We start from the raw sequence: 12760 nt of genomic DNA, 5'->3' as shown, positions 1-12760 counted from the left end.
GAAAAAAATGAAGACCAGTGTGCTTGCAGAGATGGAGGGAGAAGAGCCCACTGCCGCTGCTTTCCCCTTTGCAAACACTTTTCATTAAAAGTTAAACTGTAAATATGATGTTACATTCACATTGTTCCACATACCGAATATGTGGATACACATCATTATGCAGCAGTTGAAAGTGAGACATTGAACTTCAAATGCTCAAACCTCTTTCCTAGTAATTTGATTCTGAAACTTGCTGTAGCACAGCACTGTGAGGAGAGTGAGTAAAATGCCATGGTAAAATCATGGGAAGAGAAAGAGTAGCTTTTTTTTGCCTCTGCAGCTACCTATGGATATTCTAAATTACCCTGAAACTTTCTGTTCAGTTCAAAGAAAAAAAAGTTCCCATCTTCTGCCTTGGAATTAAGACTATAGTTATTTCTGTTCATCTCTTTTCCTTTTTATTTTTTTAAACACCAGATAAATAAACTTTCTTTTAATATAGAAAAAAAGTGTTTTCAGACAAGTCAAGGAAATAGTCCTTGTCCTTCTTTTTTTCTTATCAAGTTGACTTTAAATTTGAAACAAACACAAAGGAAAAGGTACAAGTGTTTGTTCTTTCTGCTTCAGCAAATATGTAGTCTTTCTTCTACAGCTACTTATTTATTCATATCCTTTCCATGTCTCATAGATCGCAGGATGTGTAGAGTCTCTAGAGAGAATTAGACTCTTCTTATTCCACAGTATCCATCATATTTCCAGCTTTGCTCATTTTGTCTCAAACAGTGCGTGCATGGATGTGTCGTTACTCACCAAGGACATGACTAGTCATGAGTATCAGGGGAAAGGCAGAAAAAAGCTTAAAGTGGCTATCTGTGTCTGTGAGTGACGGAAAAACATTTCCTTGGGGTTTTTTAAACTTGCGGGTTGTGTTAGTTAACTTATAAAATACGCCTGAAAACAGCTGGAATCCAGCTGAACGCAGCAAGTCCCAGGAAATTGTTAATGATGTCTACAGCATCTTAGGATTCATTTTGGAATAAATATTCAATACATAATTTGTCAGTATGTTTTCAGTCTGAAGTGTGAAAGCAAATTGGAGCTTATCCCATTGTACAGGCTTTTAAAGACTAAACTAGAAAGGTACAGCCAAGTATGCATGTTGATTCTATAGCAGCTCTTGAGAAGATATCTCAGATAATATGTATTTATTTCTATTCCCTAGGGTAGCATTCGGTACTGATTGGGGAAAAACAAATGGATTTCATTGTCTTCTGTTTTTCCAAATGATTATTGAATGATTTAACATACGTGTAGTATTTTGACTTTCGTTTCTAAGGATTTTATCTTTGTACCTAGTGTTCAGTTTGAAGCAGATTGTGTGTTAATTAGGAAATGTAAATACCTTTAGAGAACTGTGCATTTGCATGCATTTTCAGAAGTAAATGCTGAAATCACACCAGTAGAATAGAAGAGTATGAAGGTTCAAGAAATGTACACTCATGATGCTTGAATTCCTTTTATAATTATATTTTACATATTTTGTATTATTTTATATTATTTTATGATTATATACACCCCACCTTTTGGCATTTCGTATTAGATATGATCGTCAAAGAATTAGATTACTTATGATTTTACACTCATTCAGGTCCATGAGAATGACCGAAATGTTTATATTGTTTCCTGAGCTAAAGTAGAGTTGTGAAACTTTTTATGCACAATATAACCTCTGAGTTATCTGTAGGGCACCTGGAGATAGAAAAGATCAAACTGTATAACCTCCTGCTGTGCCAAACCCTACAGTACTGCATGATGATCATCATCATGCCAACACTCTCCTACAGATTTTTTAAACTTAAAATTCCAGATTTCTATAAAATGAAAAATTCTGACCCCAGACTTTTGTGATTTAGAAATGAATTTTCCCTGCAGGAACTTTTCGAGAAATCAGCATGTTTTCTGAGTATTTCTATTTTAACAAGCTAACATCTGTTGTTTCAAAAGAAAAATAAAAGAACAAACCCCATTTTTAGGAAAAAAAAAAAAAACATTGAGCACAAGCTCTTCTTTGAGCTTTGATGCCAGGGACAGCTCTTCCCCTAAGATTTCCCTGTGGGTGTTGAGCATAGCAGAAAGATAATGTCTTGCTCCTGGGGATTGTCGTCTCTTTTGCCTTCTGTCTGCTTCAGAAATCCCTTCCCACGGAGGGTGAGGAGGGGCACCGAGTGGCTGCCAGGAGGCTTTCTCCTTGGGAAGGAGAACCCAAATAATCACTAGCTCCACGCTCCCCTCTCCTCCTGCTCGTCCCTGCAGGATTTTTTGCTTCTCTTCTTTGCTCTCTGCTTTCTTTTAACTGAGCTTTAATTGGGGAATTTTTGTTCCTTGCTTTGTGTTTGAGGTTCTGAGCTTGAACTAATTCCCCAGGGGTTCCTTGTTCAAAATTTCTCAAAAACAAAAGTAGTTAAGTATTTATATGCCCCTTCTTACTGCTGAAAGCATACGGAAAACACGCTTCCCTTGCTGCTCTCTGTCTTTGACGTTTGCCATCGAGAAATTTACGGAGGAGCTTGGCGTACATCCTATTTGTGCATCATACTTTTATTTTGAAAACCACAGAAAAAATAAGACCTCATTGCCATGAAAAAAATAGTGCTTGAATCTGTAACCATATAAACTGCATCTTACAAAGCAAGCTCTGTTTTGCTCTCACAGCTCCCATCTCAGGTTGCTTTCATTCTGTCCCGAGTAATGAAACGGCACCATAAACTTGTTTTATGTCCTGCTTGGTAGCAAAGTACAGTGTAGCAGGTGGCAGACGCAGGAAATTTATATCCTCAGTTGCTTCACTGTGGAAAGTATTAATCACAAAAGAGAATCGTAGCCTCAACATTTCTGGTTTATAAACAGCAGAGAAAATGGAGATGGACCAAAGTGAAAGTATGAAGCAGTGCTCAGTCTTCACCAGCCACTGATGACAGCCGGGGCAGTTTGCCTGTGAACACTGGGAGGGAGCCTAAGGGGTGTTTGACCTACTCTTTCCCTGCCGTCCTCCCACAAGGAAAGTTGGACGCTTGTGTGCATGCCCGTGCTCTTCGTGGATGCGCTCTGCCAAGGAAGAGCTCATGGGAGAAGTGAAAGTTTATAAGGCAAACGTTGTCTTTCCTTTATGACAAGAGGTTTGCCTCAATTTTTTTGGTTTTTGTTTTGTTCTTACTCTGTTTCCAGGGACTGTTACACAGTCCTGCAAGCTGAAATGCAACCCCCAACAAGCACCAACCATGAAAAAAGGAAAGCAAACAGGAAAATGCATTTATGTCCAAGGGTTAATGTTTTTTTCTTGCTTTCTTCTTGTTTCTTTGGTGAGTGTATTCTGAGTCAAATCCTGTGGCTGTGACTGTCCAGCCATGGGTAAAACAACAGGGCAGGCCTTCATATTCCCGCAGTCAGCATGGTGCCCACAGGCACTTTCAGGGAAATTTTGGGTGGGCAGCAGGGTGTGCGAGTTGAGCATGGGTGGCCGTCACAGCTTCCAGATGGGATGTAGCTCCTTGGGACTAGAGGGAATCGGTGACAGCAAAGCTTGGACTTCTGACAGACCATCTCAAGCCCGTGAAGGGAGAGGTGCAGAGATGGGAGCAATAACAGACACCAGCCTTCCTCCCACTGCAAAATTAAAGGAAGAGGAAACACTCACACAAAGTTTCTGGAGATCATAACCCGAGAGAGCCCTGGGGCATCATGCTATCAGTGGGCAGGATTAGTGGCTGCAGGAAAAAGGGAAATGCAGAGGTCAGACATATTCTGCAGAGCCACAAGGATGCCAGAGGAGGGTGGGGGCGAGGGCGCAGCCTGGCACGTGACTGGGGTGTGTGACTTTGCCTGGTCCTGCTCCAGCTTCTCCCCTGGCCCAGAAGATCCTTGGCTGAGGATCTGCAGCAATGTTGAGAGACTTACTGGACACAGAGATCAGGATAGACAGGATGGGCTACCCACCTAGCTTTATCTGTGTCTTAATGGCATTTGTCACGGAGCAGATGGCCAGAGAACCAAAACTGTAAAAAAGGCCTTGTTCTGCCCCTCTTTAGTGTGGTGAATTTAATTTAATCTATTTATTCCACATGCACACAGTCATGCCTGTGGAAACCCAGAGACAGCTCTGTAACTGCCAGGTTAGCAACCAACACAGACGTAGTGTAGCATCAGTATGTCTGTGCAAAAGCTGGGATGTACATTGGTGAAAAACTTTTATTTTTGGTGTATGTCTTGGTGGCATAGATCTGCACAATTGCAAACAAAATTAAAAAGTGAGTTTCTTTCTAACTTTTTTTTTTCTAAAACAGGTTTGAAGAAAGAAGTACAAAAAGATCAGGATGCCAACAGACCAGCTGTCTCATCCCCAAAGAGATTAGCGGTATCAGCCACCAAGCTCCATTCACCAGGTATTTATGAACCCAAGAGCGCTGTTTCATGGAAGATTTAAACTTGTCAACTTTGCAGCTCTTGTTAATGCACTAAAATCTGATTCCATTCCTACTGTTGTTAAGTGAAGATTGATTGTGTTCAGGGTTCATTAACCTGGCTGTAAGTACTGCAGGCCTCACCATATCAATGCATGAAGTGAATAGGCTTGTTTTCTTTGTTACTAAGGTGCAATCATCTCTCCTCCAAAACAAAGAGTTGTTGCTACTACATGTTTAAAGGCACAGGAACATTTCTTTAATCGTTATAATATTTTTTTAATTAAAAAGAGCAGATATAGTGAAACAAAAGACACCCAAAACAGCTGCCTGGAATGATAGCATATCACTTAGAATCTACTGTCACCATTGTGCAGAAGCACTAAATTTCCTAGGCAATTTCTATGGATAATTGAAAAAGACATTATCTGTAGAAATAACCTTCAGATTGCTATCAAGGCATTGTCAATTTAGCCCTTAATATGGCACACAAACACCTGGTTTTATAATTATTATCAAGACCACTGTTTATTTACTAAAATGCAGGTAACTTCGTTCTTTTTATGTCTACTGGCGCAAATTAGCGCAGCTGTAAGGAACTTAACCGGACAAGAATTCTCTTTATAAGTAGGCTGGCTTTCTGGCTGATCTAAATGCTACTAATAGGAGTGGGCACATTCACAATGATCTCATTGTGCTTGCAATATGTCTTCTGTTTGTCTCATTTTTCAAACTGTATTGAAATAATTTAAATGCCATCTCTACAGCAATGTGATACCTGAGTTATAATTATGGAGATAGAGTCTCCTGTTTCTTCATTTGACAGTAAAGTGTAAAACGTGAAGAGCAGCTCTTCAGCCTTTCTTCTCAGATGTGTATCAACAGTCTCTTCATTTTTGCTGAACTCAATCCCTACCCTGCCCTTTCCCAGCCAGCAAAATCAAGAAAGTGAAAGGCTAAATTTAATCATTTCCAGACACGGCCTGGACTCAGATTTCTTCTTCCTCAGATACTAGGGTAAAAAGATGAGCTTAACAGTGTCCTAGTCTAAAGCTTATCATTTTCAGGATATTTTGGACCCCGTGAGGTCACAAAAGAGAGATCCAAAGAAAAGTTTGCTGCAGAGGGTGCCAGGCCAGCAGCTCCTCTGTATTTACGCTGTGGGAGACCAGCTGAAGCACCAGCACTGATGATGGTTGTGGTTGTGTGTGTTACTGCACAGCTGGTTTGCTTCCTCTAGAACTAAAAAGCGAAATGGAACATCGACATATTTGTACTGTGTATTTGCTTGGTTTTATAGCGGCCTGTGTTTCCATCGGTGACTTAATGATTTTCAAGGCTTAAATTTTTGGCATATCCAATTCGCAGTGCCTCAGAGGATACTGCGTTTTCATGAGAAGATGGGTACTTACCCTGTCTCCATCAGACTCTGTTAGGATTTCTTAAGCTTAGCTGTCTAAAATTATGGGGCCTTAAGATTGTTCATCACTGTTAGGACCAAATAAGAAAATAAATCTCAATTTCATTTAATTTTTTACAGTGGCCTTTGACATTCTTTGAAATACAAACAGCAATAACAAAGCAAAGAGAGACGATCATGTCACCTATTCAGTGCTTTCACAAAATAAAAAAAGCCACCCTGAGACAGGATGAGGAGTGAGTTTAGCAGTGACTAAAGGGCAGCAGTGCAGCCTTCCTCTGCCAGGATCTCTGATCCCTGTGGCATTAACACTGTGCCAGCTGACAAGAGAGGCCAGCTCCCCCAGGTAACTCCGCCACAGCAATGTGTGACCAGGAAGCAGGCTCTGAAATTTCTGAATGATCTAATATCTCTAAAATGAGAATGGATCTAAATCTCTAAAATAAGCGCCATTTCTAGGTTACTTTCCCTCTGGTATTAGCCTGCTTACACACAGTTCCTGTTCCTCAGCATTACTTTTTGGCTGTCGTACAAACCCTATTACAGGAGGATCGAACGTCCATTTTATTTTAGCTTTGGGTCTGATCTTTGGAATTTGGATCAATCCTCATAAAGATTAACAAGAGAGCTTCAAGACTTGAGTTCTTATATGTAGCCCAGTTTTATGTATTGCCGCAGCCCATTCCTGAAATCTGTGTGTAAGCACAGGTGCACATAGATGCAGGTGCTCTCCCACCACCCCACTGCAGGATGGTGCCATCTTTTCCTGACATCTGTTACTCTACAGATTGTTTGTTATCAATCCCCTCAAAGTAATTTCCTCACTTTCCTTACCAAAATGTTGGAAATTGGAAGGTTAAAAGGCGAGTAAATTGCAAGCAACAGCTAAATCCTAATGGGCTGTATTAATTATGACTATCTACTTGTTATGGGATCTTATTTCAAACAACCAGGTAGATAAAACAGACCTGGGAATTTTGAAGCAGATCAAAGGCATTCTGTGATTTCAACATACAGTGGGTCTGCTCCCTTGTTCCCACCATCCGCACAGACGACAGTCAGGATCAGGGCCAGAATCATTAGCATATACCCTATTTTGTGCAGAGCAACAGAAGAGAAACATCAACTGCAGAATAAGCTCAGTAATCTGCTCTTCAGACCCAAATGAATAGAGAAATTCAGATTTATCCCTGAGGAAATATCGCAGTTTAATTTACAAGGACAGCTTAGAGTACTGACAAGGACAACACAGGCATGTGCACTTCAAGTGTTCCACTGAATGGGAAAGCTAGGAAGATACAAGACAAAACAATCTGATGGGTTTTTGTTTTAATTAAATCTGGACTGATTTCAAGGGTTCCCCCCTACACTTCTCTCTATGGCTTCTGTTGCAGCGTCACCATACTGCCTAAACAACCAGAGACTTTTATACTAGAAAGACAGAGATTTGTGGCTGTTGCTTTTGTTAATTGCTTGTTTTGTGATAATACCTATTGTACAGTTAAGAGCCCCTTGAAATGATGAAGAAAACATCATTCCTACAAAAAAAAAAGGTGCAGAGACGAAGCTGACATGACATCCAATGGAGAAAAAGGATAGGGGGCAATAACTATCCTGACTGAACTATCTTAATGCCAGAGCATAACATCCAGTATTGTATTATTTAGGTCTTGCAACATCATGAAGTTAATCTTGAAATGTTGTGAAACCTGATATTCTATTCCTCTTTGCAAATGCAAGTCACGGGCACACAAGAAATTAAAGGCTGTTTCGCGCTTGTGCATCTTTGCAGTTGCAGTATGAGACATTTGGAGATGTAAGGTAGCACCTCTTCTGAGGCTGGCTCCATGTCAGCAAAGCCTGGAGTCAGGATGCAGAGAAGCAAGTTGGAAGACATGCTCCCAGTGGCTCCACACAAGCTAGTGACGGATCTAAAATGATGGAAATACAGTGCTGGGGCATTACTCTAACAAAGCCATACTGCTTTCCAGCCTGATCTATAGGATTTGTATACCAGGGCCATTGTCATAAAGATCTAAAATATCTAAAGCGCACCTGACAAAATTACCGCTGGAACGATGCCCTTCTTTACAAGTGGACTTGATATCAGACCATCAAATGTATCTCTGTGGAAGAACTCTTCTGGTCTTTAGGAAAGGGTAGGTAGTATCTATGCTAAAAGATAATCCCCTGTTACTTTTGTTGCTGAGGGCTAGTTAGAGACATATTTTCGGTATTATTTTTCAGGAATTGCATTCATACCAATTACAAGACACCCTTTTTAAAATTCTTCCGTACATGACCCTTTCCAGTAACAGATACATGCTTATTTTTAATCTGTATTCAAGCAAATGTTCACCCTCTCAAGTAACATATGGGAACAAGGTATCCGCTCCATTTTTTCTTTCCTTCTTACTGACTCAAGCTCGTGGGCTAAAAGCTTGAGACTAGTGGATGAAGCTGAAGAAGAGAACCAAATAATCCTGGCCAGTATTCAGGAAAGCTAAAAAGCAACAGCTGATGAGAAACTGAGGATATCGAAAAGAATCAATGAGCTATGCAAGGATGTTGCCTAGCTGAACACAAATGTTTGTGGAGGAAATTTCTTAGAAGTCTGAGAAGATAAAGGTAGAACAGGTTGTCCAAGCAATCGAGACTCTGGAGCAACCTGATGCCACCAGAATGCTGCCCCTTCTTGCTTCATCCTTATAACTGGATATTAATATCCAGAGAAATGGATAGTTGGCACAAAAAGGATATGAACATAACTAAAAGCATCACTTCTCTGAGATGGCTTGTCATGAGCAAGCTCTAGTTCTGGAGCCATTCACGTGAACATGACAATGTATTTGAGCTCATATCCTCTGCTAAAGACAAGGTATGTTGGTGCTTTCACATCTTCATACAGGATCTGGCTTGCTTCAAGCCAGCTTGGAGCACAGAGAGGAGCTGGACACTGTCTGGACCCATTTGTGCAGGCATACCCTGTCGTGATCTGGGTAAGCCTGATGGTGCAGGCAGAATAGCCACGCAGAGCCAGTGGTGTAACCAGTCAGCAGTACGCCGTTGGATCCTGTCTATCTGTACTGTTTCTGTTGAAGAATTCCACCAGCCTCTTTACCACCACCAAGATATACCAGGCATTATCCCTAGGAACCTTAGAGGACAAGGGTTTTAGCTCAGTACCCAGTATATGCTTCTATACACATCTGTTTTCTGCTGCAACTTTAGCAGTGTTACAAAGGGGAGGGCAAGGGGAAGTTGAAAGCTAGCCTGCAGTATTATTGATAAAAAGAAATGGTGATATCCCAGTAGCAAGAAATCCACGTTGTGTTTTCACTCATGGAGAGACAGCTACAGCCCCATATTGTCCTGTTTGGAGGCAAAGGGGAGTCTGAGGATAGCGTTCTCCCTGCTAACACTGGACTAATTCATCAAAATGCAAGCACCAGTGCAGCAAAACGATCTCTCTGAGCCCAGGACGGAATTGAACTTGCAACAGAGCAATCAATGCTGTGATCCTTATCACCAGTATTTGGTGAGTCCATAAAGATAGTTAACACTGAGTGCAGTTTTTACAGGGCTTTGTTCAATGTAGTTGTGTTCCCTTGCAACTCCAGCAGTGGTAGCAAGATCAAATGGCCTCATGTTACGATTTGAGAGTAGACACGTCCAGAAAGAGAGGATGTGACAATAGTTTGAGCTTTGGATTTTATTTTCTGTGTCTGCACTGGTCTGTGAAGCAGTGTAGACATATCCACAACTTGGTACTCAAACAGTGGCTGGTTGGGTGGATGAACCATTGGTGAGTGAACAGTAACGTGTAGGGCATGTACTGCAAGAATGTACTCTTTCGAAATCACTGCAGCACTCTAGAAACACGGAGACAAGGAGGAAATGAAGCAGCTCTCCTGACTGCCAGCCTGCCTACTCGTCATGGGTCCCATCCGTTGGACTGAAGTCTCACACTTCACTAACCATAGAAGAGGATTTGCAGTTCAGCTTAGGATGGCTCTGCAACCCAGTTTTCTTCACACTGTTTGCTCACTGATAGAAATCCTGGATCCTCCATGGGGTTTCACAGGAGCTCATGATTGATGCTCTGCCAATAATTTGTTAACAAATCTGGACATCCAAAAAATGCACAAATTCAGTGTGTTCTGCCTGGCTGCTCTGGTTTTGCGAGCCTTCTGGTACAACGCACTCAACGTCTTTATCAAGTCACCAAATGCCAACACAATTTCACACACCCTCTTAATGGCTCTAGTTTGCACTAGGGTCAGAAAAGAGAAGCAAAGTCCCCTTTACCACCTGCTTGGGGGTGCCCTACACCCACATGAGGTCAGGACCTGTCTTCATTCAGGTTACTGTATTCCTTTTCCCATACGCAGATCTTCTCAAATGCGGAGTTATGTCTTGTTCTTCTTTCCCTCATCATGGCCCTTAGTGAGATTTCAGCAACCTGTGAGTTTGACCTCATGGGTGTTGAGTCAGATAGCATAGCAGTGATTACAGAAAAAGCGAGCAAACAAGTCTAGTGGCTACTCTAATTTAGTTCTGCTCTGTGTTTCAGTAAGGTTATTACCTATGTTTCTGCTCACGATGCTGTGCCTGCTTTGCACATGTGAGGAAAGGAGGGTAGAGTATCAGAGGGCAGAGACAGGCTAATAATATGAAAACTGCAAAGACTGGCTCTGCAATGCACCTCCTTCACGTTATCAAGCGCAGATCTCGGGTGGCCAGAGATTCATGCCTAGTGTGTAGCTGTCTGCCACTGAACTAGTGGCTCCCTTTATAGCCAGTGGAGGGAAGCAGGCCCTCCTGAAGCACAATGCATCCAGCCTATTTTACACACCCACAGTACAGCGAGGTGAATCTCCGCTTGGAAGTGCTTGTTTCTGTCTACCTGGCATCACAGTCAAGTGAAGACACCTATCCTTGTAGATGTCTAACGCAGGTGAGATGAATCCTGCCTCTAACAACCTCATTTCTTAGTAACACAGCACTTAACGAGAGCACTTCTCAACTCAGCAACCTTCAGGCTCAGAGCCTGAGGTGAGATGAGTGCTACAAAGCTTTGGCCCCTAGGAAAACGTGTTCTGCTGCACTCTTGCTTGTTTTAAGAGTCATTACAGATCTGTGTGCATTTTATATGTTTTTTCCCTTCTACAGAGCTGAGCCACAAAGGCTTTAGAAGCACGTAAAGGTTGTGCCCATATGTATAAAGTCACTGATCGTGATGATCTTTTCTTTCCTTTTCTCATAGGACATCCCAAACAAAGGTCAACCACTCCAAAGAACGGATTCTCCCCAAAACCAGGAGGAGAGAGTCGAGAGACTGAAAAGCAGTTTGTCCAGAGGCTGAAGGAGAAGTGTGACGAGCAATCCAGGCAGTTGAGCAGTATTCGAGATGAGCTTAAAAGGGCCAGCTGTGGGTTTGTTGTCTTTGCTGTTACAACACAGTACTTCTTCAGGCAGGTGAGTGTGATGGGTACTTTTTACCATTAGAAAGGTACTTTGCCTTTATAGCAGTCAGTTGCGCAAACTTATTATTTCATGTGCATTGCAACTCCATTCTTGGGAGGAAAGTATGTAATTTCATTGCAACAGTTCCTATGAGGAGGGAGTTACAATACAAAACCTTATATTTGAGAATCAAAGGTCAGGAATTTAACAGAGAAAGAACTGCAGGTGGAGCCTTGGTCACAAGCTTGGAGAGGTTTCAGGATGTTTTTAGTGGTAAAACAAATACAGAAACTTGGAAGTCCCAGTTCCTGAACATTAGACGTGAGATGCAGTGTTACTCAGATATTGACAACTACAAACAAATTCAAAGACAATGCAGTTAGTCAACCAGAGGTGGTATGCGAAGGAGAAGATAAGCTTTCTCATTGTACTTATCTACTGTTCCTGTTCACCACAGATCAGGCAATTTGTCATCCCAGTTAGAGTGGTCACTGTTGTAACGCTGCCAATTCCTGAAGACATAGGAATAACATTACCTCAGAATCTGGGAGATCCCATATAGCAGGTATAGAGAACATAAAGAAAACGCTGTCAATTATTAAAGCAGCTTATTTGTTCGCTAAATCTAAGACAAAATGGGTGAAGTTTAAAGGACAAGCACGGTGACTGCAAAGGAGTCATAGGTACTGCTTGCTTCAAAAGCCACTTAGTCTGAGAGATTTAGCTGGGCTGGGAGGTGCCAGACCTGATTCACCTGATGATGTGCCACCCCAGGTTTGGCTGGTGTCCCAACTGCTTTGTAAAACAGACAGATAATCACCAGCAGTAGGACCCAAGTTCTGAAAAAGATCCTGGAATAACCTGGTGGTCTACTTTTGCAAGAGAGAAGAGTAAACTTTCAGTACTGAATGGGAGGAAAAAAACCAACCCACAGAACCCAGCATCAAACAGTCATTACAGGTTCTGAAATACCTTATGCAGTTATTTTTTATATTAGTGGGGAAGGTTGCCTTTGAACACATACCATGGCTCATGCTTTTCCCTCAATAGGAGCTGATCTTGCTGTGGGGAGCTTGACCGACCTGAATAAAATGGGAATTTTAAAAAGTACTAAATATTTTAAATATTTTCCCAGGGGATTTTCCCCTCTCTATTTTTCTTTATTCTTGACATCTCCACGCTTGCTGGGCATTTGTAAAGCTTTTTTTCTTGGAGCTGACTGTGGAGTGTCCTTGATTAAAGCAGAAGGAAACAAAAAAGAGCACAGCAGTGCCTGCACAGCTTTGTCTCTGCGTTGTCCACTGGGGAGAGATTTTTCATCTCATGCATCATTCACAATTTGCTAAAGGAATTCTGAAAGCTTGGGTATATCTCCATCTCCTCTGGATATGTTTTAAATGAGAACAGCTGCTGCTGCAGCTGAGTTTAGTGATGACCC

General features: G+C 41.7%; 1 protein-coding gene across 6 annotated transcripts in view; it reads left to right on the top strand.

Annotated features, from left to right (window-relative positions):
- Positions 1 to 12760, top strand: part of MTUS2 (microtubule associated scaffold protein 2) — a 326089-nt gene that overhangs the window by 246232 nt on the left and 67097 nt on the right. For all 6 annotated transcript variants that reach the window (XM_068930158.1, XM_068930162.1, XM_068930156.1 and 3 more), the window contains 2 exons: positions 4320 to 4418; positions 11123 to 11334. In XM_068930158.1, the coding sequence (XP_068786259.1) occupies positions 4320 to 4418; positions 11123 to 11334 (311 nt within the window). The remainder of the gene's footprint in view (positions 1 to 4319; positions 4419 to 11122; positions 11335 to 12760) is intronic.

The sequence above is a fragment of the Struthio camelus genome, chromosome 1, assembly GCF_040807025.1.
Source record: "Struthio camelus isolate bStrCam1 chromosome 1, bStrCam1.hap1, whole genome shotgun sequence".
Taxonomy (NCBI): domain Eukaryota; kingdom Metazoa; phylum Chordata; class Aves; order Struthioniformes; family Struthionidae; genus Struthio; species Struthio camelus.
Note: the sequence above shows the minus strand (reverse complement) of the source record. Positions and strands in the feature narration are given on the sequence as shown.